Source organism: Epinephelus moara, chromosome 10 (genome assembly GCF_006386435.1).
Source record: "Epinephelus moara isolate mb chromosome 10, YSFRI_EMoa_1.0, whole genome shotgun sequence".
In the NCBI taxonomy this organism is placed as follows: domain Eukaryota; kingdom Metazoa; phylum Chordata; class Actinopteri; order Perciformes; family Serranidae; genus Epinephelus; species Epinephelus moara.
In genome coordinates, this window is record NC_065515.1 from 30,056,774 (window position 1) to 30,083,952 (window position 27,179).

The 27,179-nt window shown below is 40.3% G+C and overlaps 1 protein-coding gene across 6 annotated transcripts in view; it reads right to left on the reverse strand.

Annotated features, from left to right (window-relative positions):
* Positions 1-26,637, reverse strand: part of sgip1a (SH3GL interacting endocytic adaptor 1a) — an 87,330-nt gene extending 60,693 nt beyond the window's left edge. For 5 of the 6 annotated variants that reach the window (XM_050056036.1, XM_050056034.1, XM_050056032.1 and 2 more), the window contains exons 1-4: positions 26,500-26,637; positions 22,309-22,424; positions 14,432-14,574; positions 9,753-9,797 (exon numbers count right to left, since the gene is read on the reverse strand). In XM_050056036.1, coding sequence (XP_049911993.1) covers positions 9,753-9,797; positions 14,432-14,483 — 97 coding nt within the window. In that variant the 5' untranslated portion in view covers positions 14,484-14,574; positions 22,309-22,424; positions 26,500-26,637. The remainder of the gene's footprint in view (positions 1-9,752; positions 9,798-14,431; positions 14,575-22,308; positions 22,425-26,499) is intronic. The other variant, XM_050056031.1, reaches the window with a different exon arrangement.
* Between the last annotated feature and the right edge of the window lie 542 nt (positions 26,638-27,179).

A 27,179-nucleotide genomic window follows, 5' to 3' on the forward strand; every position in this document is an offset into this window, starting at 1 on the left:
GATGGAGTAAAATATCACCACGCTGCCGACATTTTACTCCGTCCGTCACCGCACGCTGTTTGATTGCGTTATCAAAACATGCCGCTATTATTCGGCCTTGCTTTTCACTTATTCCACCGAATACCAAATGTGTGGTTTTTTGCAATATTCGGCCGAATATATTCGGTTACCGAATATATTCGGTTACCGAATATTCGGTGCATCCCTATTAAATACACAAATACTGACCTCCCCACTGTGTGGACATTAGAGTGTCTAACATAAAGGTGTGCTAAGGTGACATAAAGAGCACTTCCTGGTTCAGAATTCATCTCGTTGCCTTATTCTAGTAATTGAGAAACCTAAGTTCACCACAATATGTTTTTATAGTTCAACAGATTTCATAAAAACTGAGAAATGAATGAATGACTGAACATGAATATTGTAAAATGTGTAATCAATGTTTTTAGTGCTCATATGGACAGAATTAAATGCTCAAACAACACTGAAAATGTTAGGTTAAACTGACATACAATTCATGTCAGACAAGGGTCACGTGACACATTTGTTTTGTGTCTGGTGTACTCAAAACTCTTATGTTACTGCATTGTACTAAACTAAAAATTTTGATTGCAAGCCGTTCATAAAAAAAAAAATTAAGCTGAGTGAGCAAATTGTGGTGTACAGTGCAGAATCAAAGAGAAGAGATTTCTTTTTAGAGACAAAAATCAGGAAGACACTCATTTAAAAAAGGGATCAATTATATTTTCTTCACCTTTAGTGGAAACTAAGACACGACATGCTATGGTTTGAAATATGGGGGCATAATTATCAATTTATCATTCATTATCATCAGCATTTTGAACATGTCTAATTCCCCCCTTACAATATTTCTTCTCATGTATCGCACAATAGGTCATGCTGTTTCCCTTTGGCTTGTTAAAGGTATTATGGGAAACTAAGGAAATCACTAATTAAAGTAGATGACGCAAGTTGAAGGCATCTCATCAGTGCATAAATACTCCTAATGATCATGTATTTGATGTTTATCTCACAAACAAAGAAGAAAAAGGCCACACAAATTTAACTGCAATAAGATTTCATGTTCATTTATTAATTAAGTGGAGTCAGAAGAGATTGAGCCAAGCACTAACAGTCAGCTTGGGAGCTGAATACATTACACGGAGAAGCCCATTAATATTATATGGCCAAATAAATCCAACTTCCCTGAGGGGGTTTCCCTGCCACCATATCTATCTACCCCTCCTTCCATAATATGAAAGACAGTGTGGGAGGAAAAGGTGCCGGAAATTAAAGCGGAGATCCATATCAGCGGGACAGCAGGTCATAAGGATTGCTCTGGGGATGAGATGAGTGAAGGACCTTCCAAGAAAGAGAAAGGTACTAAGGTAGAGAAGGGATCAGGTATAAGGGATAAGATGGTGGGCCACCAGAGCGCTAATGTGTTTGAGAAAGAACACACTGATCACCAGTCATCTATGGCAAAAATTATGGTGAATGGGGACAATGATTTTCCTGAAATTGACATTTTGAACCATGATGCAAAATCCAGATAAAGGAAGGTACCATCAAATTACAACAAAGCAAAATAAAATCTAGGCCACGAAGACTTCGCATCCCCTTAAATAATTTCTTAATCCCCCTTCCCACCCCATGAGCTGATCAGACTCCAAAAAAGCTACAAACGAGGAAGTGACTCAACAAAATACGGGCCTTTCACGATGATTGTACTGTCCTCTACCCTCTCCCTCCGGGGCTCTGACACGCATTGCTGCTCTCTATGTATCTCTTCCATTCTCACGCTATCCTACCAGGACATTTTAACTCACTTCATCTCCTTTCCTATCTCCAGCAGTCCTCATTTTGTTTACCTTCTTTTTCCTGGCAATGGCTTTCTAGCATACTCTTCACTCTCCTTTTCTATCTCACAGCTTGTGTCAGCTTCTTTCTCCGTGTGTGCGTCTCTCTCATTGTCTGTCTCTCCTCTAATTGGGTCCTGGCTGCATCGCTATGGACTCTGTAAAAGACACTATTATGAAAGCGGCATTTTTAAGAAATGTGTGCCTCAGGACTTAGAGAGAGACACAGGGAAACCTTGTAATCCTCGAAGTTATGTTCACAGAGGATCTAGGCTGGTGACCTGAACACATCCTTGTGGTGTGTGTGAAAGGACGCACAGATGATGAGTCAGTCACACAGATATTCACAAACATTTGTACACATTAGACATAAAGAAGTATTTCACTGCGGGAAAGATGATCTCATCATAAAACCGGGCTGTCTATGCAGTAGAAGGACACAAATACTGAACTACTACTACTGAATTTGGTGCTACATGACCAGAGACAACTGAGAAAAATGGCTGGGGCATTTGCTATTGCTCTAGATGTAGAGAACCTACAGCCACAGTGACAGGTGTACAAAAAAGTTCATTTCCTACCTTGGATACAAAGCTTAAAATGTATCCCTTTCACGTATTGTTTCACACAACAACACAATAGCATAAAGATAATCACCGGGGCACTGAACTACATTTAATTGGTTCTCTGAATTCTGCTTGCTCCCTTCACCTTTCTTATCATAATCCACGACACAAAAGCTCCCATGGTGCCATCACAGTGACGGCATTAGTGTTACGGCAGCAGCCACACCACAAGACCATCTTTTTTTATGATAAAAGTAGAGCCGCTGATTAAATTAGACCACACATCTTTGACAGCAAATCACCTACTGTTTTGACGGCAGGATCCTCTAATCTCTGCGTGGGCCCTGTCAGGCTGAAAACAGCATCCCTCGTCTGTTAGTTAACAGTCTGTGCTACTTCCTGTTTGTTTTTGATGTGCTACGTGTAACATTTCAATCTAAATAAACCAGAGAAGCATCGATGGGAAAGATAAGCAGCACTTACTGCATGGAAAATTATTTTTAAAAGTGTGAAAACATTACTTAGTCAAGGAAAATTATCTGCTAACTTATGTGCAGTGTAAAGGTTTACCCTGCAGTTTTTTTTGTTTTTAACTACTCTACACCGTTAAAGAAAGATCCTTCCAAACAGACAAATACAATTTAATCGTGTTTTTTTTTTTTTATCTGATGACATTTTTGACAGAGACATTTTTCAAGCTCTATCTGATATGTCATTCAAGAACAGTTTGATTATGCTGTAAGAGAACCTCATCTCCCCCCAGCTGCCACGAGATTACACAAACATGTCTGTTTATCTGGCTTTGAATCTTGGGCATCATTACATAAGCTCGTCTATGTGTGTGTGTGTGTGTGTGTGTGTGTGTGTGTGTGTGTGTGTGTGTGTGTGTGTGTGTGTGTGTGAGAGTGTGTGTGCGTGCGCGTGAATGAGTGTGTCTGCACAAAGAACAAGATGGAATTTGAACGGGCTGTTGTGAGGATGTTGTGCTGCTGTGTCTATGAATGAATGGGTGAATAGGAAAAGTGTGTACAAGAACGAGCAGATTGGGTTTGACTGCTTTCCCTTCGCCCTCCTCCTCTCCCGGATCTCTGTCCCTGTGTGTCTTTGTTGTGGGAAAGTTCATTTGGGTCTCTGTCAAACAACTTATTGTCAAGCACTGTCACAATGTACCCATTCTACTGTGACACATTCAACAATGAGGAAGAAGCACACAAGCACTTTGAAGACTGAACAGACATATACATGCGCGCGGTTTTTATGCGAGCATTGTCCGATGACGCGTTAGCATCCGTGCACTTGTGTTTTTATTAGGAAACGCCAGTGACTCAGACGTGGTACATCTCCAGAATATATACCAATGTCAAAAATAGCCTTGTCTATCACATCCCCATCCTTTGCACATATTTCATTTAATACAGAGTCCTAAATTAATTTGTGCATTCATTTTTTTCCACATAAGACAGTTATTATTTGGACAGACACATATACAATCACCTTAGTAAAGCAGTAACAGGCCACTCCTAATTTGCTCTATTGTAGGAATACCCACAGACATACAGAACGACCTATTACTCATTACAACAACCTAAGACCTGTGTACGTATACAGCTTTTATTTGCTGTGAAAAGTGGATGTATAGATTCGTGAGTCTATGCATGGCTGAGTCTATGGAGGACCAGATTAGACTAATAACACCTAGAGAAACATGGACTCAAACTGTGACTCAGGATGGAGAATAAGTGGCACAAGCACCAATCATGAGGGGATGGCAGGGAGATACAATTCTGCATTTCACATTCACAGACGGCGTGCTGCTCTGTTTCATACCATCATAAAATTTCTGCTGGGCCACTGAGGGCTGTTTCCGATGCATCAGCCCACATGAGTTATGTGTTTTGGCCAATGGCAAGACATTAAATTACTCATTTGGGTCTGCAATGGGGAGCAGCGCAGCAATTCTTGCACAGAAGGCTTCAAGGGGAAACATGTACCGTTGACATTGTTTTCACCAACATGGACAGACCTGGTGCACCACCCTTTATGCTTTTGTGTCCACAACAACCCACCATATACATAATTATTCAGAAATCAAAGAAACGTGAACTTGGGAGCCTTTGCTGAGCTCATTACCAAAACAAACATGAGTCAGACTCATGGTCGTTACCCAGGAAACCATATGGCAGCAGAGTCCTTCAAGAGTGAGAGCCTATTGGATGCCATTGAGCAGAGCTGACCAGAGATATGCTGACTCATGCCAGCAGGCCTTGAGCAAAAAAGATGCTTATAATAGTGATGGGCTAATTTTAAAGTGTAGTCCAAGTACTGCCACTAGACCCATAAGCAACATACACTGGTTATTTCACAGGGCTCTCTGCAGCAATGTAGTGCTGTTTTCATTACAACTCAATTGAAAGACTCAACTCAATTGTGGATATGACCCTGCATGCCTATGTGCCATAAGCCAAGCCAGATTGACAGGGAATTTAATTGTATCATAGCAAAACTAACATAATAATACCAATATAATTCACTATTTGAGAATCCCCCTTCTCAGCCATCGCACAAAAACAAATAATCATCAAGTTTCATATAAAGTCAGCTAATAGACCCTTAAAGGAATGACCATATGGCCCCGTGTCCTCTCTGCCCTCTACTCTGCGGCATTCCAGTCAAGGATTTATCCAAGTTTCAGCCAGGCAAGCTCTAAGTACTGGGCCTCCCTGTGACAGTCTGATTCCTACAGCTACTAACTAGGATTAACAAGACTACAAGTCTGAAGCCCTGCTAGTGGCCATGAGAGACTACAGTGCTCATTACAACCCACAAAATTGTTGGAGGGAGTCAACAAAACTCTGCAACAACATGCTGAGGATATACTAACAACATAGTGATTCTGCTATTCTTACAGCCTTTTCAGTGCTGGGTCTGCAATGTTAACTACAATGTTAATGGTGGTGCTACAGGAAATGCCATGGGTTCTTTAAAATCTAAAGGAGTTTTTCCCCATTGGGAGCATCAATGTCCACAGAAAATTCTTATCAAATCTACCAATAACATTATGAGATACTTGTGTACACAGTTTATGATTTGGCTTGAAGGTGGAACAGAAGGAAGTGTCTAAAATGCTAAATGTTTAGGCTCTGGGGAGCGAAAAGAAATTTTGGCTTCATGGTAGCGCTACATGAAAGGTCAGAGGCTCAGTTAAGGCGTCACTGATATCATCTTATTTGAGCTTGCTAGTGATATGTTGCTTTTATACAGTTAAAAAATGCATGTATTAAACTGCACTTTTGTGTTGATGATGTCTGAACACCCTCCTTAGAGCTCCTACTCTCAAAGTCCAGCGGGATCAGGAGTCCCATGCTGCACTTGTGTGATTACATTACGGAGAGCTGAGTAAACCACGCAAATGCAGGCTCTCATGAGTACAGAAAGGCATGCTGGAGATTTGTTACTTTAAATGACATCTGCCTAGCAATGGTGTATACACAGTGTGCACAAACATAGTTGTAGTAATCCCACTTGCAGTAAACCCAGGAAATTCACAGCAAATGATCATGGTAAGCACCATTAGACTGTTGTAAATTATAGGGGGAGAGAGTCTTTTATGGAAACACACAGCACAGACAAATGCTTTTTTGAAAGTATGTTTCATTTTTAGATGTACTGTAGCAAATATGTGTTATTGTGATCATCATTTAGAGGCCACAGTTCACCAACAGTTACATTTAGCACAACATCCCTTTTTTTTTATCCACTATATATTGTGTCCAGTGGGAAGGAGGTTATCATCACTAGTACGAATACTGCCTCTCTCCCTTTGAACTAAAATGACATGATCACCCCACGTCTTCTACCCTGTGTGTTACCCAGGGACAGCCACGCTGCCCATGACATGGAGCTTTAAAAAGCAGAGCTAACAAGGATTAGCATCCAATTTTAACACCTGACTGTAATCCTGCCCTCACACAGTCCATGCTAAGCCTTTGCTAGCCATGCTAATGGATGGGAGGCGGTTGCAGACGGTCTATTTTTTTTAGTTCACAACTGTTACCTAACAACTTGGCTCGTGACAAACGCAGTAGATGACAGGACGGCACACTTGCAGGGGAGGGGGAGAAACAGATAAGCTCATCAGTTCTACTGTCAAAGTGAAGTTGGAGAGTTCTTGGGGAAAAAAAAAAAGAAAAGAAAGAAAGACATCACCGAGATTACCTGTCAACACATTTCTTATACCACACAACTATTAGATTATTTTACTGATTACTGTGTAGAGCTAATCTTTACCTTCAAGTCACATACTGAATCATAGATCAAATACCAAAGGGAAAGCAATGAATCACTTTGGGTTGATCATTAACAACTAGCTATTGTGTTATCTGTTATTATCACCCTGAGAGATCCAGTATTTATAATTACATATTGTGCAGATTCGTGCGCAGCCAGCGTGAGCTTATCTGACATTATTGTGCACAAGGTGGCTGTTTGCTACAAACACAGCTCTGTCCAAACTCTGACAAGGGCAGAAAGGGTGTAGCATCATGTCTCATGGTCATCATCTAAATTATAACCTACTATACTGAGCAGTTTGTAGTTTGTACAATGACGCACGTGTGACAAACAGTGTTGCTGTTATGGTTGCTGTCATCACAACCTGCTCCAGGCCGACTGTTGTCTTTTTCATGATGCAGTAGCATGGCAGTTTAATACACACATTCAGGAGAGGTCATTATTGCTGTATCTGGCGTTTCAACTGATTAAAATGTCATTCATTTAATTTCAATCTAGATGTGCTCTGACTTCACATAGCAGACCAGTAATCACAGCCCTTGATTCATCATGCATGGTCAGTTAACAAGGGGAATGGAGATGGAGAATAACCTTAACTGTGGTCTCTTACAAACATTAAACTAATCATGAGACTTTTGAAAAGATATTAAGTTCAACAGATCTACAAACCCATTTGGTCACACAGCCATTTCAATTCATTACACTGTCTAATTGCACCTTTTAAAGCATTTTTCACTGCATTAAATGAGGTAAGAACTTCCTGTTTGTCATGTGGCAGTGATCTATGGAGACTTTATTTTGTTGGTTGTTTATTTCTGTGTCTTACGTAAGTGTTGAGTTCTTTATGGCAAACCAAATTCTCCCTATAGTGCAATAAAGTCTAAATGACTGAATTAGCCTTTGATTGTTTTTACACTCCTCCACCAGCTGGCATGGTGGTCATGATAAAGCTACTGCCAATTTTGTAAAACTTGGATATGTTGTCTGAGCAAATTATATATAGCTGAGATTTTTTTTTTTTTTTACTAAAAATCACCAAGTTCAAACTGCTAGAAACTATCTGAGATCTGTCACTTCAATATCAATACATAGGTGTCTGTCCATCCTTTCAATTCACTCCTAACTAAAATGACCTGGCTACTGGCATACTCCACCTTTACAGCCAAGTTAAAAACATGGTTTACTGACAATTACACCTGCACACACTAACCTATGGCTGTGTGTTACTGCGACATGATCATAAACGCTGCATGTCTATATGTGCTGTCTGTCTGCATCCCTGAATGTGATTGTATGTGTTGACGTTTTGTGTGTGATTATATAGCATGTGCTGCTTCTGTATGTTTTGGTTATATGTGCTGTTTCTGCATGATTGTATTGATGTTTTACTGTTCCTTTTTATCTTTATTGATCTATCTTTTTCTCTTCACTCTTAATTCTCTCTTTTTAATGAATGTGCTGTAATGTACTGTTCTTTTTAGGGTGCCTATTGTCATCAGGCCAGGGACTACAGCTGGATATTAGCCATGTTGGCTAAAGCTGCCCTTTTTACTATTATTTCTACAGTCAATTAATTGGGATTGTCTACGATACTATAAACTAATAAACTAAACTAAACTAAACTAAACTAGTATGTCACTATGAAACAACTCAAGTCAACAACACATGACTGGGCAGCAAAAAACATCATTTCATTTGAAACACTGATAGACACACACATATGCACAAACACAACCAGAAAAGCATGCTAATAAGATTCTTCCTGTGCAGCAGAGACACTGGCATTGGGTTTATTTATTAAATGGACCAGAATAAACAGACCTGAGTGATGTCTCGCTTTTTTAAAGCAAGGACAAAAAATAAGAATAAAAAACATGTTGAGGAAATATACATAACTTCAGGAGGTAAATATCGTAAGCAATAGTAACCTACACATATTTTCCCATGGTCACTGCCTCAGAATGTTGCCTATGTATCGACTCTGTAAGCTTACATAATCCAAGGTTGCCTCAGTCACAGTCAACATTTTTCAGTTGCTCTGGTCAAACAAATGGCCAGAGGCCGTAAATATAAGATGCCTGAACAATATGAAAGATAAGAAATAAGAGATATCATGTGAAACAGATGGATGGATGGAGGCTTTCGTGTGCCAGCTGCAGAGCTGTAGGGATTCATCCCTCCATCACTGGCCTTCCCCCTGATGATGTCATCAATTAAAGGGACATGAAACTAAAACAATCATCATTACGCTTTTTCCTCACTACACTCAACCCAACAGAGATGGATCAGCCCGACCATGGGTGGGTACAAATGTATGCATGCACCCGCCCGTACAGATATGAAAATCCACACGCGAGTGCTGGGTAAAAATGGCAATGTCGTGTGTGGAAGATACACAGCAGAGTCATGCGGTACTGTGAGAGTGTATGCAGATACCGAGCAGAGTCATATGGTGCTGTGAGTGTGTATGCAGATACAGAGCAGACACATACAGCACTCTAAGTGTGTATGCATGTGTTAGTGCATGTCTTTCAGAGAACACCATACAAAGAGAATTTATACAAGTGAGCCAGCTGGGCACATAAGCCCTCCTGCACAATAAATCCAAATAATCCTTTACGATGGGAAGCGGGAAAAGGGGGGTGGGGGGGTACTCAGACATATGCACACACGCACACGCACACGCACGCGCACGCGCGCACACACACACACACACACACACACACACACACACACACACACACACACTCACTCACTCACAAAAGGTACACACGGTTCAATTAGCCTCGCCATTGTGCCTCTGTGGTAGACATTCAGTGGCTGTGCCCTTTTCCTAAGAATAACATGCAAGTCACCGGAATGTATGCACTCAAAATAGCAGGGCAGCTTATGACATTTGAACCTCCTGAACACTCACACACACATACACACTTGCCAGCAGATGAAGCGCTGTAGTACAAGGACATGAAGGGGGATTACCCTGGATAACAACAGAAAAGGGGACAGCACAATAAATAAAAAAAAAAAATCATCTTACCTTCCATCATGGTTGCAGATTTGCATTCCTCTATCTCCAAAGAGCCTGAAATTAAAACAGGAGGCGTGGGGAGGGGGAGATGAGAAGAAGCCCCCGGTTACCAGAGAGATACAGTAGAATTGATGGGCAGCAGAGCAGCCGTGTGCATGTGGCTAACGCCCTGGCTAACTGTGAGCCTTCGACACCCCCAGACGTCGCCTGTCAACTAGCCCAGGAGGGAGAGAGAGAGAGATACAGAGAGAGATAGAAAGAGAGAGAGAGGAGGGGTAGGGGCCTGGCCGGGCTAGCTGCCGATCAGAGCTGGGGCTTAAGCCATGGATGCTACTGCTGCTGCTGCTGCTACTGCGGCTCTAACCTACACATTCAGCCGAGGATGCTGAGAGGTGGGGGGAAAAGCTAACTGGAGGAAAAAAATAAATAAAAGAGGCAGGGTAGAGAGAGGGAGGGAGGGAGGCGGAGAGATCGAGAGGGAGGGAGGGCTATGTGTGTGTATGTGTGTTTGACAGAGGGGGTGGTAGTGCTGAGCAGGGGCGGAGGGACTTTGCTGAGGTCAGTGATGGCCTCAGCCAATCCCTGCAGCTCTCTGTGGAGTCACATGGCTTACAGCTTGAATCTCCTGACACCACGGCCCAAGAGCACTCTACATTAGTGACCGCTCTTGCTTGACAAATACTTGTGCGCATACACTGAACACACACACGTTTACACATCCAAATAGAGGCACAGAAAAAGCCACCAGACATGCACAGAGTAAATACAGAGCATACACAAATCCGTTAAATACACATGCATACAGACACACGCACCCCCTTCCCTGCACCCTACCTTATGTCAGTGCAGTGTGCCGAACCTGCTCAGCGGTGAATGACATTACTTATTTGCTCGCGGAGAGAGTAATGTGCAGGTGTGAGCCAAGTGACAACCCATGTTGAGGACACACACATACACGGACTCTATAATAACACAGCACTGCACAAAATATTTGCCCTGCACCCTCCTGCACAGTGACTATTCCTGTAGTAGCAGCTTGTGTGTGGCTGCCTGTGTCCCGCCCTCTTTGGAATAAGGTGTGGTTTCACTCTGCCCTCTCTTTCTCATCCCCTTTCCCTCCCACCTTTTCCTCTCTCTGCCAGTCTGCTTCTCTCTTGGCTGTCTTTTCCTGTCTCTGTGCTTTCCCACTGCACTGGGATGAGGATCGATCAGCGTGACGTCATGGCAACGCAGGCTACAGCTGCAACCAACGAGCAGGAAAGGCCGATGACAGAACAGCCCCCGGAGAGGGGTGTGCGCTTGTGTTTGTGTGTGTGCGCTGATTAATTTTCTATGAGAGGGTGCACAGAGAGAGAAAGGGAGGGGAGGTGGAGGGGGTGAATGTTTATGTGGACAAACCAAAGAGCAGAGGAGACTGACAATTAGGCAAGCCTACAAAACAACAACAAGTGAAACAGCAAAGTTATATTTCACCAGAAAAATAAAAAATCTGGGTATGAAACAGAGATGAATGCTGCAAACAACTTGAGTGTATTGTCATTAGTTTAACTATTGGTTCAAGGAATATTACTTTTTATTGTTTGTTGTAGTGGCTGAAGTAGTGACCGTAGTCACAGTAGTACTCCATTATATGTATTCCTATTATGTTAATTAAGTAAGCCATATAGTATACATGATAACAAGTTTCCTAATGTTAAAATCCAGTGTATTTGTGTTAGGTCAGACAAACTAAGCACAATCAGGAGGACAAATAAATATATATGAAAAACTAAAGAATAAATAACGAACGAAATGCAAAAGTAAAGTACCAAAAATAATTATATTGTCTACATTTTTATAATTTAAGAAACAAATAATGTTAAAAAGATAAATCATGACCAAATTACTTATGTTTTGGTTTGTTTTTGTTTTGGTTTTTGAGTTCTTGTGTCAGGGAGACTTTTATAAGGTTATTTTTTAGGAAGTCCAAAACCAGGAGCCTCTCATTTACTCAAAAATCTACAGGTTTTCCTTATATTGCAAATATAAGTTCCACAGAAAGAGATATTGAATTGACCTTTTCACCACTAGCTAAGAGTTGTTTATAATGGCAAAAAAACCCAAACACTACTGGTTCAAGATTAGTTTTTGAAAGCCACCGATCTGTGCATTGTTTTCTTGTTAAGAATCAGACTGTAGATGTCTCACTAGCAAATCACAGCCATTATTAGTAACTGTCTGAACAGTCGCAGCTATAAAGACATGGTAAAATGTGCCAGAAGTTGGCTGAGCATTCCTATGGAAGCCCAGTACTCAGTGGGTCTCAGGCTATACTGTCATAAATCTTCTGAAGCAGGCAGAGAGCGTGTTCATAACTTTGTTATATTCATACTCAGATACATGCTGTGTGTTTATGGGAAACCCTAAAACCTGTGACTAATTTCCCTCAGAGGGACAAATAAGTTTGGATTTTCCCTCTTTCTATCTGTCTGTCTTCAGTCATGCTTTAACAAGAGCCAGCTGAGTGCCTCTCCATGCCCCATGAATCTTCCCCAGTCATGCTTAAGCCCATGTGATGGTGACTCCCTCCCTCCAAATCTCTTTCTTCCTCTCATTCATTTATCACTTCTTCCCTTTTCATTTACTTATTTCTCCCTTTTCCCTGTTTGTTACCCTTTTATGTTTGTCAAGCTGCCTCTATGAGGCTCATTCTGTCACTTGCCTCCTACCTCCTGTCATCCTTCTGTCTTTACTTGCCCAGCTCCTCTGTCTTAACACCCAGCAGATGCTCCCAAAGAGAGGGTCCACACCCTCCCACCCTGCCCCCTGCTTTAACTCCCTTCCCCCTCACCCCTCCTTCTCCCCCTCACTCCCAAAGCTGTATTTGGCAACTTCCCTGCCCTCTCCCCTTTTTTGATTTTTTCTGCTGCCTCCTCTTCTTTTGTCTTTTTTATCTACCTCATCTTTTCTGTTCTGTCCACATCTTTATTTCCCATCACGTTCCCTCTCCTGTTTTCTTCCACATTACTCCTCTTGTCTCACCACTGCTCACCCCCAATCTTTTCCTGCACTGCCATCTAGTGTTCACTGAGAATCATGAGTGATGTTTACCACTGTGCTGGTGTTGATATTCTGAATATTTGCTCAGCATACTGTGATACCATCAATACACACTGTACTGAGCATGTCCGTGGCAACAAGGCTGATATTTGGCCAAACAGATAACATATAAATATGCATAGTGATTTTGCAGCTGACAAATGCTGGCATGCCAGCTAGTGGAGGAGTGTAGAATAAGGGAGGAGGAAGGGAGGGGGATTTGCTAAATAAAGCCTAATGCCCTATAAGCTCTGTTTTGGAGCCACAGGAGTTTGAGCAGCCTCAATAAAGAGACACACACTTATGTCATTTACTATGAAGAAGATGAAACAATCACACCCACACTGCTGTACAGTACATAAGTGGGCATATTCTGCATAATATACCAGAGAGAAGTGCCATTTATGACCATCTTGATGAGCAGTTTTAACAATGTTTTAACATCCCACTCATATGCATGCTGATATTGTCCAAACTGCAGAGAAATCCAATTATACAACATTACATACATCAAACATTGACGTTTGAAGGGAAAACTTAACATATGGCATCATAAAAATCGTGATGCAACTTTAATGTTTTTATTATTTATAATTTATAAAAAAAATTATCAAAAAATGTCCTCAGTGTTACTTGATATGGTTCAGTGAACATTTCTTGAAGTAAAAAGGTTTTCAAGTCTTTGACATTTTGATATAAATACACAAAGATGACCATCGAAGTTTAAGTCAAAATGTAATTTAATTAAAAACACTGTTTTTAGTCTTTAAGCTATTTTCACATCTTAGAATCCCCCAGAGTTTATTTGCTATAACAATAAATGGCATTTCATAAAACTGTCTATTGTGGGTGTTGATTTATGGAACGATTAGGTAAGATGTCAGTATGTCACTTCATTTTTGAACTACGGTACTTTCAATAGCATTAAAAACAGTGCAACCACAGCCACAACTCTTGTTAGTGCACTTCAGCATGTCAAGTGACTTAAACGTCATGTGACACTTACTTAGAAGCAGACACTCAAAAACTACAAATCAGGCAACATCTCTCTATACTGTCACTTAGTGAAAGTTAACAACCCTACAATGTCACTGTTACAGGATCTAAATGACTGCACAACATTGCAATGCAGTGGATTTGACATGCATTCTCAATGGCATACTCATGTTGTTTGAGCAAAATGAAAGAAGAAGAAAAAAAAAAGACAGTAAAGGAAATCTAGAAAGGGTAGATAGAGCATGCAGCTTTAGGGAAATGAATAGTTTGAATGCCATGAAAAATCCATATAATTCCCTTCATCTTTCTCATTCTCTATATTTGTTCCTTACAAATCCTGTCTACCTTTTTCTATTTCTCTATCTAAACAACAGATTGTTTCCTGGTGCACTTTCTGAGAGGACGCATACACTCACAAGACATAACACAACCCATTTTAAGACAGAAATCAGATAATCTAGAGTGAACCCCCCAAGAAAATTAAAAAAAAAAAAAAAAAAAAAAGAGGAAGGAAAGAGAGTGACCTCCTCCCTCATTAAGCTACTATCACAATCCACAATCTCACTGCTGAGGAGGTGCTGTGCTGTATGGATAGGTCAAGAAAGGGGTTTTACCTACTGTACCTGCAACGATGCGAAACCAACCGGTACACAACTCCTCAGCCATTTAAAGCTCTCTCCATGGACCCCCTTGTCCTCACCCCGGCCGGACAGAGGGATGAGAAGGGAGAAGACGAACAGAGGAGAAGGATGATTCGCTGGAAAAAAAAGAAGAAGGAGACGAGAATGAGGAGCCACTACGGACTCTGTCAGACTGAGCTGCTCACAGGACGCGCACGTATGCTGATGCCGATGCCAGCGCATAAATTAACAACTGCAAGTGTGCCAGTGAAGGCGTACACATGACTACACAGGGACATAACCTGTGGAGAATAGTAATGTGGCACAGTAGGCTAGACAAGTCGGGCAGCGAAGGTCAGCATGTCCTTTGCTGCAGTGCAGGGAGACACACACATCGTGAATGGGTTTTCCTAATCAGCAGTACAGACAGATGGCAAGTATTTGTGACTGTAGGTATGCATACAATTTATGCACACCTACATTTATTATAAATGTTGTTACTCTGTATCTTCAAACTTTTATCTTATATCCAATATCCCAGACTTTTCAATAGTCCGAAAGTTTCTTAGGTGAACCTATATCTGTGTATTACATTACTAATTTTATGGACTTTTAATTTTAGGGTCTTCGTTCTAGCAAGTCCTTCTGAATGTGAAAAAAGCAGTCTTGGCCAATTTCACAGAGGCCAACACAATTCTATTCAGCCCACAAATATTCACGAGTCAAACTTTATCAATTTTGTTTGCTCTGATGAAGACTAATTTAGTGTCACACTGTTTGATGAAACATCTGTTGACTCTATTAAAGGCTGAAAAAAAATCAGTGCAATTTACTTATCTCTCTCACCTCTGAAGTTTGTTATCCTGAATTTTAGAAGAGTCTGACTCACTATGTAAGCATATTTAGGGACAATAAACAAACCAAATATATGTTTGATTAAATATCTTTTTTTTTAAACTATGGTAGTACACTTAATATTATAAAGACAGAAATGGCATTTGGCATTGGCAATTACAGATAAACTGTACCAAAAATTTGTTGATTAGATCCCAACAAGAACCCAAAAATGACAAGCTGTTGGCGCTATCTACTGTTCACTTTAACACGGTGCGCTTTTCCTCTCCAAACCCTCTATCTCTGCTCCACTTCTATAGCTGCTGTCGGTTTCCTTTTTCATCAACAGTACAGTGACAGTACAACATTTTGTCACAGGCATCAGCAGCATCACAAAGACACAAACACACATGTTTATTAAACACAGTGAAAGGAAGGAAACCAGGTAAAAACCATAATCCATTTTTGATTTCGCAATATCCAGATACAGCATCAATCACATACAAACAGATTCACTGCAATACTACTCCCTGTGTTAGCTATGACAGTCTCTGGTGGCACAGGTTGGCTATTATAATAATGTAGCATTAAATAAGCTTGATTCCTGCAGTGACACCAACGACATTTCGCTTCATTGTCACATTCAAGCACTTGGCTTTACACGTTCTCTGGTCCTTATCTCAGTAAAACACTCTCTCCTAAGAGCAGCGCAGCCTCCCTGGCATTTAGACAGACACTTTCTATTCAGAAATAGACTATGGGCAAGGATTCTCTTATTTCTGGCACATTTCATATACCTCCCAGATGGCAGAAACTTGTGAAAAGTGAGCCTGTTTACTTCAAAAGATGCAAAAGAAAAAGCAAATCTTTGTCTCTATCCCCTCCCCATACAGCTCTTTTGTTCCCTCTCTCCCACCCTCCACCTTGTCTCTATTAACCCCCCACCCAAACACCCTCCCGCACGCTTACACCCTCCACCTTCCTCCCTCTGACCTACTTTCTCCCCACCTTTGCTCATGCCTTTCGCCTGTGGGGTGCAGTGTTGCTCTAGTCTGGCTACTTTGTACTGTACGTGATGTCTCTCTGCATCTGTTTTCAGGTCCAGGACTGTCTTCGCCACCAGCAAAAAACGCAAGATATTTTCAAATGGGTCATCAATCTGTTACTGTATGAATACAGTTCAGAAGGGACATCTGCATTTAGCAGCAAACTGCCTTTATTATCTGGCAAGCAGAAAACCACTGGGAGTGGAGGATGAGGTATGGTGATGCCACTTCAGGTCCCTGAATTGCTGATCGTTTATCAAATGTGTTCTAGTTACATCCTCAATCTCCCCATGAAGCAAAAATAGCAATCTTGCATAAATAGCGCTCTTCCCTCAGCACCAATAACAGCTATTGCAGAACATTTTTGTTGATTAATTCATAAGACATATCAACAAAAGAATAAATCAGTGGCAATTGTGATACCTGTCGAAAAATACTGAACCTTTTCTGGGTAAAAAATCTGGACTGACTGCTTTTCTCCATTTCATGTCATGGTGAATTATAACAACTTTTCCAGTTTCCTAGCGGTTGGTCATGAGCAATCTGGAAACATAAAAGGATTCTAGGATATTTATTGACAATTTAAAGACTAAATAATTAATCATTAAAGTCATTAAAAGATTAGTCATTTTATCCTCATGCAGGTCATCATCTCATGATTCTTCAGACAGACAGGCTGCAGGCCTCAACAAGACCAGTTAAAACAGACAGGGAGAGTGAAACTAGGTAATGTGCCTGGATGCAAAACTCAAGTCACCTTTCCACCTTTAAAAAGCTCTGGAATTCGTAGTAAAAAAGAAAAGACAAAAAATGCTGAAACCAATCCAATGAGGTTCTTTCTCTTGCCATAGTTACTGAGGTGAAAGTGAGATGACTCTAATTCAGTGCTACAGGAGCAGGGCAGTGAGGAGCTGGGAAAGCCCAATGGCACATGACCATGCAGTGATGTGAACCAAACCAACAGGAAGAGAGAAGGGTGACTTTTCTCCTACTATCAAATCATCAGGTTCACTCACAACTACCCATCACTGACACACCAGCTAGTAGGGATGCACCGGTTGTGAAATTCTGAGCCAATACTGACACTTAAAATAACAATTTGTCCGATAGCCGTTGCAGATACCAGGTTTTTTTTCTTGTTTAACTTGTTTCTGTTGTTATTCAATCCCCCTTTTATACTTATAAATCTTAAGTATTAAAAAAACTGAACGGTTTTAAAGTCAGTCAGTGCTTCTATACACTATCTTTAAAAGAGCAAAAATTCAATCATAGAAAATCATGTAACAGCCTTCAATATAACCTTCTTTATAAGAACAATATCCATTCTTTTCTGCTTCAAAAGCCTTTTTAACCTGCTATAAAACTACCTATACCTAAACTTACTACAGTTACTAAAGATGAGCATCTATGCCTTGTTTCAGCTGAGTTTATTTCTCTGCTGATCCATGATGTGAGACACAGAACTGATCCGCTCACTGCCTGTGCTAATGCATGGAGCACATATGCCTCGGTATTTTCATGCCGTGCAAGTGCTGGAAAACAGAAGTGATTATTTCTCCAACATCTAAGTGTGGTGTGGTCTCATTTCTGGCAATGGGGCCTCTGCAAAGAAATATGTCTTAAAAACCACATGTTGCTCATCTTTCTCCAAGACTGTGTAAAACTCCCAACTTTTTTTTTCTCTCTCAACAAATCACACGTGCATACAGCACCCACTGCCTTCTTATGTCACGCCACAGTGTCAGAGTCATATCCAGCCTGTGGTTTTTTCTCTGAATCAGCAGCTGGGCATGCTAGTTACTGTTGTTTGAGTTGACCGCAAATAATCAACACAACATTTGGGCAGCACAAAATTGCCTAAACATCTCCCATCAGTGAATGTCATCTTATTTGTAGATAAACCGATGGCAGTCAACAAGATGAAAATTGTCCAAAACTGATGTTCGGCTAATAAATTGGTTCATCCCCTCCACTTAGCAGTAAATATGTATTCATTCATGCACTTTGTTTACATTTTGTCACCTTCCACACTGTCTAACAAAGCATAAATGGTTTCACTTGGACAAACTGAACTGGATTTATGATGAACAAACATTGCATCCCAAATGGGTTTTAATAGTGGTATTAATGTGATTACTTTCACTTCCACAGCAAAGGTTTGTGCACTGATGCAACATTGTTTCCCTTGTCAGCTAAAAGTATGCGACGCCCTTGAGTACCTGGATCAATCTACACTAAGCTTGAGGAATGTCAACACAAAGCAGGAGTATTACAGATATGATGCCTCTCAGTAAACGTCATCTTCATGCTGCATGGGACTTCCTTTGGCTCATGTTGCAACTGTCACGTCTCATGTCTCAAGGCCTCCTGCCATTTCCTGCACATTGCTAAAGCAACATCCCTGCAAACCTCCGCCCTGCTCCAACTCTGCCCACCCCCAAAATGCCCTGATGAAGGATGATGATTAAGCAGCAGTCATTAAACGTACACAGACACACAGCCTCCCACAGATTAGGCAGCAGTGAGTGCAGTCAAACCAAAACAACTCACTCTCCACTTAGAGGCAGGGGAAGGCATGCGGGGCGATAAGGCGTGGTGGTGGCAGGGTGCCATGTCGAGTGCCTACGTGCCATCCAGCCACTACTGATACTCTCTGTCTGTTAGTACTGCCAGACGTACTGTTCTGCCCTGCCCAGGGGGCCAGGCACACACATACACACTACATCAAGCAGCAAGGTTTTCTGTGTAATTAGCACCCACTTCCTAATTACTTGATGAAGCTGAGGAGGCTGACTGCCCGCTCATAGGTGGATTTGGCTTGTTTAGTCTGTTGCCACTGGGGGTATTTTGATTCAGAGGTTTATATTCTTATAGCAAGTGATGGGAGTAAGCTTGGATGGAAATGTATGCCAAGTCAGGTGATCAGTCAGTAGTCAGCTGTTAAAAAGCGTTGTACGTAACATAGTTGGTCATACTGGAAGATATTAGGTCGGAATTTGCACCAGCCACCCAATGGCCCAGTTGAAAGTGGTCAGTTGAGTACAAAATGAAAATCAACTTGCGGAGACTTGAATTGTGAAATTACAATCTTGTATGACTACATTTCCCACTGCCTTCATGCCCTGTAACACCAGTTTAATAACAAACACTGTCAGCCTGCACTATTCCCTGACCCCAAACCCCATCCAGAGTCAACCCCATGTTAAAAGCCCCCTCTGAAAACCAAGTCCACCCCTCCAGCCCCAGAGCAGGGGATGGAAAAGATGAGCTCATCTCTCTGACACTGGGCCGGTCTGGTCTGTGGTCTCCCTAATGGTCTCCAGGATGTCAACACCGGTCCAATAAGTTCCTCTTACTCACACCAATTACCATTTCCACACAGGGCCCAAGCCTAAATAAACAGAGCCCAAACTTGCTATACAATCAGCTCATATCTATAAACAGTGGAGAAGTTTAAATTAGGCCACTCCCAAGAGTACCGGCCTTTGCTTGGACAGCATGGCTGAGATGACAGAATGGAGCCAGATGAACTCACTGCAGGGAGTTTCAAAGCAGTATTTTAAAGACAACACAAACAGCGCAGGCATGAGTTTGTCACTCCCTAACAGGAAATAACATCAAGTTAAATATTTCAAAATATCTTTTACTTGATATTAATTTGATTTAGTAGGTTTGGCTCTGTTTAACTGGTGAATGACCTCAATAACGGAGAGATTGAGCTGAATGACTGCACAGCCTAGAGCTTAGGTGGGAACAGAAAACCCCATAGTTGAATTAGTTCTGGACCGAAAAAAAAGAGAAAACCTTGCCTACGCTTGCTTACTGGCTCACTCTAGGTTGGCTGGACACCCACGAGAATGTTGCTAATATAGGTTATGTGTGTGTGTGTGCTGTGACGTGCCAGTAGGAGCCCAGATAGGCCTCCCAGTGACGCATTTAATACTGAACCCATAATTCATGAGGCATCTTAAAATAGGAGTGTAGATTTTTAAGATCTGCTCTATCTGACAGCGGTGAGAACAAGGAACCTGCCTCTGACATACTATAGCAGGTTATGAGGCAGATTCATTTCATGATGTAGGAGGTATATGTTGTCATAGTACGGTCCACAAAATGATTGATGATCATGGTTCACCCGTTCCGGTGGTTGGTTCATGGTTCCTGTTCTCCCTTCCTTTACAGGCCTTTTAACTACATGTAGGCAGTGAACGCAACTAGGACCAACCACACGTCCTGAGTCAGGAGGGAAGAGGATCCGTAACGGAGTTGGAATCTTCTGTGGTGCAAAATTAAAAAAAAAAGTGTGTTTTCACGTATGTCTGTGTAATGGGTGGGAGTGGATGGGTAATCCTCAAAGTATACAGCAATTTTTTTTGGCATATCTCAGCTGTGTTCTCACTGCAATTTCATTATATGTAACACTAAGATCCTCACTACAGCTGAGTGCAATGAATCGGTAACAATAGGGGGATTCAACAGATAGTAAATGTTTTTCAGATGCCATAAGAGGCAATCTGGATTACACTTTTTACCCGTCCTTTTATCTTGCTGAAGAGCTGATTACTTCAGGGTGTTAACAGGTATCAGAAACTTCAATTGAAAGCTTTAAAAAAATAAAAAGACAGTTTTGGGTTCAGTGGTAGGTTTACAGATTCAAACATAAACATCAGAAATGTAACTTTCACACAGAAGAGCTTGATTCATTTTGGCAAAAACACTAAAAGACTGATAAATGAAATAAATTAACATGTTTATGGTAAATGTTTGGGAATAGTAATAGATTGTATAACAGTGGAATATCACTCAAAATGTCATTGTTGTGTTCCTCTGTAACTAAACCTGCTCTGTTGTAAATGCAACCCCCCTTTGTTATTTTTAGTTTTGTGTTTATTTAATTTAATGTAATTCTTTTTTCATTGTCCGCAAGTATATTGTTATTGTATATTCTCTTATTGTTATGCTTTGCTTTGTTCTGTTTTGTTTGTTTTTAAATATATAATTTTTAAGAGATCCTATCTCAGGGAATCTTCTGTTATCTGAAAAACTGAACACTAAATAAAATGTTAAAAAAAAAGGTTTGTGAAAAATTTAAATTTATGACCATGTTATGACTTTAAGGCCTAATATTTTTTTTTTTTTAAATATTTTAAGAGATTTTAAGAGCTTTACTTGCTTATTTCCTACCTAACGTCACTTTGTAAGAACTTTCTGCAGAGAGGATAAATGGTCCACTGCATGCACGCTGCTAGGGCAAAACTGTGAACCGTGGAGCCTGGCTGATCCTAATATACATATTATCTATTTCTTTTTCAACAAAAATTATTGGCAAGATCCCTTAAATTTGGCACTTGCAAAAAGACATGTTCAGGACAGGATATTTTTACAGTTAAGTTACAATTTTATCTGCTATACATTTACAGCAACAAATAAATCAGTCGGGCATTCTACTGTGACTCTGAGACTCTGAACTCTCTTGGTACTGTCTCCATTTTGCCTTTCTGGTCTGAGCTATGTTGAGGTGTACTGAGAGGTGTCCTGTGGACCCACCTGGGAGTGTGTGTATGTAGGACATGCCCTTATATATTCCCACCATGGTAGAGCTGATTCTTTGCCAGAATGCAGCAGCATCAGAAAATATAAATGTATGTATAAAAACACTCCAATATCCATGTGCATGTACATACACATACATGCAGAAGCACTTCTACCAAGAAGGCACAGCACGCCTTGCTCTTTGTTACTCGTCACTGACTTGCTTCCCACCATCTCCTTAATGTCACATACTAAAGTATACAGTCTCCTCTTTTCCTCACAGAAAGCTGCAGCTCACCCCCGCACACACAGCTCAACCAAACCCCTCACACACTTCAGGTCTCTTCATTAAGCTGGGCTTCATGATGCTGACAGATGCACAAATACTGCACACCATCTAAAATTCCATTTATACACTGGCAAAATACTGTATCTGTCTTTCTTTGTAACTGCACCTACCTCAATGTGAAAAATCTCATTCGAATATCAGCTGGAATTTGTAGTCTCAAGATGTTTGGACTTTTATCTTCAGGTCTTTTTAGCCAGCTACTGCTTCACAGCAGTCCATTTGTGATCTGCAACACAAAAAAAAAGATCAGATTAAATATATGATGATATGCATCTAAATATATATCATCTGACTTGTAGTCATAGAGGTCCTAGAAATTGTTATAAAAGTACACCTTGAAATGAATTAACTGATCAGACACCTTGCAGACTAACCTGAGCAAGGTGACTTATAATTAATGTCTTATACTTAAACAGAAATGTACAAATAAATCATAATACAACTCATGGATTGGTTGGTGAAATGGATGGTGTTTTCCTGCGCACGCAGACATATCTAAATGACTGATACTCTCAGGAAATACTTTGCTCCTCCACACAAACACATACAGAGAGGCTTCCCCCATTAACAGTCCATGGCAAACGCAGCATGAATGACTCACCTCGTCTCCTACAGCACAACAACACTTTCTTTATTTAACCATGAAAGTCAGCTGAGGATACAATCATACTTCATTTATTTTTATTTGCTTTAGCATTCAGGGGAGACGCAGGTATCATTTAGTTTACTTGCACAGCTTTTTTGCGATGTTATAAAGTCATTTGTAAATATCAAAATCAGATTAAGACTTTTAACATTTTTTTTTGCATTTTAAATGTTTTTTTTGCTGTGCAAACTGGGATAAGGATTTTGTTTAAAAAAAGAACAGTTTTCATGTTCTTTTATCAAAGTTATTTATTTATTCAAACTATTCTAACTTGTAAAACTTTAACAGGTCTGAACAGGTTTGTGCTCCCTGCTTGTCTCTCTCCCAACAGGGCAAAATAACAGCTGAATATGTTTTTAAGTATTCATAGAAATAAATGTTAAATATATTACAAAAACTTCACAGATATTCTTATTAAACATGGTCTTGGCACCTGAGGCTGCTACAGTATTTAAAACACCTTTAAAAAATTTGTTTCCCTTAAGTGTCCTCTGTGCTGGAGTGTGTTAGTGACACATACTGTCTTCTTGGCAGAGCGCACAATCCTTTGTCTCATAATGCTGCACGCAGCTCAACACAGGAAACTGAGATCTGAAATTTTCCCAGGCTGAATTCCCAGGCAAAGTCCCACCTAAAATTGAAACCTCATTCCTCACTCATCAATCTCAAGCTTGGCAATGCCTTCTCTCCCCCACAGCTTTTCCCACATATCATGTACCCAACCTCTACATGAACTTACTTTACTTGTACTCTCACACATGCAGTAAGCCTTTGGGGTGGGATAACTGTCCTTCCATGACGCCCCCAAGGCTAGAGCTAACAAAACTTTTCTTTAAAAACAGCTGCTAAATGTCATTAGCCACTGCCTTAAAGGACACCATTTCTAAAATCAGTCTTAAAACAATGGTCAGAGGTAATTTTGAGCTAACAGAAACTTTAGAAGATGTCCAGTGGATTTATCTAAGTCAGAGGTAGGCAACCTATGGCTCCTCTCCAGTGGCTCCCTGTGGCTATAACAATATGTAAATGAATAACAGTCATCTTTTATCCATAATCATAAAGAGCTCACTGCAGAGTAGCCACCTTGTGGTAAAACATATTAATGAATGCTCATTTAGACCTATTAATAATGTTGATAGGCTAAATTTAGACTTATTAGGCTGTGTTACCCTCATATAAAGCTCAAATATGTTTTGCGGCTCCAGACAGATTCTTTTAATTATTTTGGTCAAAAGTGGCTCTTTTGATAGTAAAGGTTGCCGACCCTGGTCTTACTCAAGAAGACAAAGCCTCATGTTTATAACAGATAAACTGGAATGTGTTTTTGCACATATGTGGATTTTGTCCCCCGTCACGTACACTAAAGAGATCTCTTCGGTGTACGTGACGGGGGAAAAGATCTCTTCATGGCCAGTATGAGCAGGAGGAAAGATTACAGTCAGAAAAACCTGTTGCAATATCCATGTGGGCATGTGACTGTTGTTTTAAGGCAGATTTCACAAATTGAAAATGTATCCTCTAATTTCAGTTGAATTTGTTTAAATAAACACAAAGCTGTGTCAACAGTATCTGACCTCATTACTGTACACCATCAACACACAGCATGTAGGGAAAATATCCTATTAAAGACGGAACATGCATGAGCTGAACGTGACTCAGACTGCAGTAATCACACTGTGGCTGGTCCATGCCAGGACCACCGCTGTTACAGGATGGAAATGCTGGAATGGAAGCAATGCCCAGAACTCAGGTGTAGCTCCATGTGAATAACAAAATCAAAGACAATATTTTAGCTGGACACAAACATCACATGCTGATACTGCAGTCTCGCCACTGATATTTGATTCAAACCTCCCCTTGGCATCAACGAACAGTTCTTAGAAAACATACACTGTGTAATTAATCAAATTGATTATTGATTCTGTAAACAAATGGTAATTATTTTTCCATTGAGCAAAACCCCATGATAGAGTGAGTTTTGCCAATCCACCTGAACGAATTGACTGGAGAACACTTACACCAAAACATAATTACTAGGCTGTTTCAGATGACAAAAGTTAAAATGTTCTCATCCCCTTCTCCTCTCTCGACTCTACTAGAGCCCTTACTAACACGTGCCAGATTGCACCATTTGGTAATAAACTTTAACTAGCTGCTAGATGGTCTTGACTGTATTTTCAGCATTGTCAGGGGTTCCATGATTTCAAAGCCCTTGGTGACTGATGTCAGGACCTGACTGTGTCAAGACCACAGTGGCTTGTAATCCCGAAAATACCCCCTTAACTTTCATAAAAGAACTGCAGACTGATGAGAAACTAATGTTATACATTTGAAATCTAAGATTGTAAACAAGACTTAAAATAATGACTCATAGCTTGTGTTCACACTGCAAGCAGCATCCACAACAAGTTACCTAACATCTTTTTGATCTCATTAAGATCTCAGCCAAATGTAAGAACTGAGTGGAAGTATGGAGTGTCAAAAACCCTCTGCAATTATTTTCTGGCAAACACATGTCTAGTCTTCCTGGTTGTGCAGTCGGTGTGATTTCATTTCCTGAACAACAGTGCACCACCTGGCAAGTGCAAAATAGCTCTTAGTCATGAGTTCAGATCAAGTAGCAGCAGCATGCGCCAGAGATTTGGGGTTTACCACCTTTATCAGTTTCATTACTCAGACAAGTATGATAAAAGATGATGTACCAGTTTCCTGTTTCATTTCTAGGATGTGAGCTGTTCTGCACAGGATCTCCATGGTTACGGGAACATTGCTAAAGTCCAAAAATACACAGAGCAGCTATGGGGGAAGTACATCATTTACTGTAAATTAATTTCTGGCAAATGATTTTAATTACTATCATGAAATTATATCTATGATATCATTTATCACAAAGGACTGGACTCACTTTCAATTTCAATGTTCAGATGTGGTCAAATTATTGAAGCTGAACAGTAGTGGTGGAGTAACAGTAAATTCGCACCCAATATGAGTTTTAGCCCTAAAATTAGTTAGCTCATGAAATAATTTCTGGGAGTTCCTCATGTCTTGTTAAATATCACATGTGACACACATAGTGTTTAATGTTAAGCTAGGATTAAGTGCTCTCACTCTAGAGAAAAGGCCCACCCTTACTTCTCTTCTTACACACAAACTATTAATACACTTTGCAAAGTTAGTTTAATGTTTTTTGTTGATGCCATTATCAGTGTAAATGGTTTTGTGTCTGGACCTGGCCTGATGAAAGGCATGGATGTATCCACAGTGACAGGCTGTGTCAAATGGTTTCCCACACCACTTTACATGTTAAACCATAGTGGATTGCTAGCGTTACTGTATTTGTGGCTGGCAAGATTTTACCTGAGTTTGCTTTACACCTGCCCACTCATGACTTCAGACAATAACATTATAGGAGTTTTTTTCTTTGAATAAATTTGAGGCAAAACATTGTACAGAAGTTTGAAATAACGTTACAATGTGGTAAAATGAGTTCACATTCATTTCGGGAGTGTCTAGCAGCAATTTGGATTTGCATGTAACGTTAGCTCCATTTTGTTTTTTAACACTGTTACAACGGTTACATTGATGTTTGAAATAAAGATAGCTAAGTTAACAGTTAGCCATTGTTTTTTCTCAAAGATTAAAAAACAACCCTTACCGCTTTTTGGGCAACCTTTTGAGCCGTCAAATTGTCATCTGTTCAGATAACACCAACGTACTCTGTTTTCTGTAGCGTAAAGAATAAGAAATTTCAACTCTTGCTCGAGCTCCTGACTTCAGCGCGACGGTTTTCCTCAGCCATCGAAAGATGGACGCCGGAAGTGACATAACGTAACGTAACGGTAGCTCTTATCTCCTTAGTCGATTCAAGTTTATGCAAACACGTCTTATCAAGATACACTTAGATTATAACCTGCATTACATAAATATCAAAAATTTAAGACTAATACTAATACTATACTAATAAACAATGTTTATCTTCTAAAAAAGAAAATCACGCCAAGAGGGAAATAACTGTGGAATTCACAAATATGTGACACTGAATGGCAGAAGAGATTTCTAACAAGATGAAAGAGATTAATTTTGAATTTTTGCCCATTTTCTAATGTTACCTTTCTAAGATAATGGTGTCTAGGTTTGCTGACTTAGATGGACAATGTACATTCTGCAACAATTAACCCATTTGTCTTATAGTTGTTTACAATTTTGCAATTTGTCCACTATTTGATTTTACATGTTGTTTGTCTGTTTTTTGTTCTTATTAATCAGATTTCACTCTGTAATTTTTTGGACAATTTCTATGATGTCTAACTTTGTATAAATTACTGTTTGCAATAA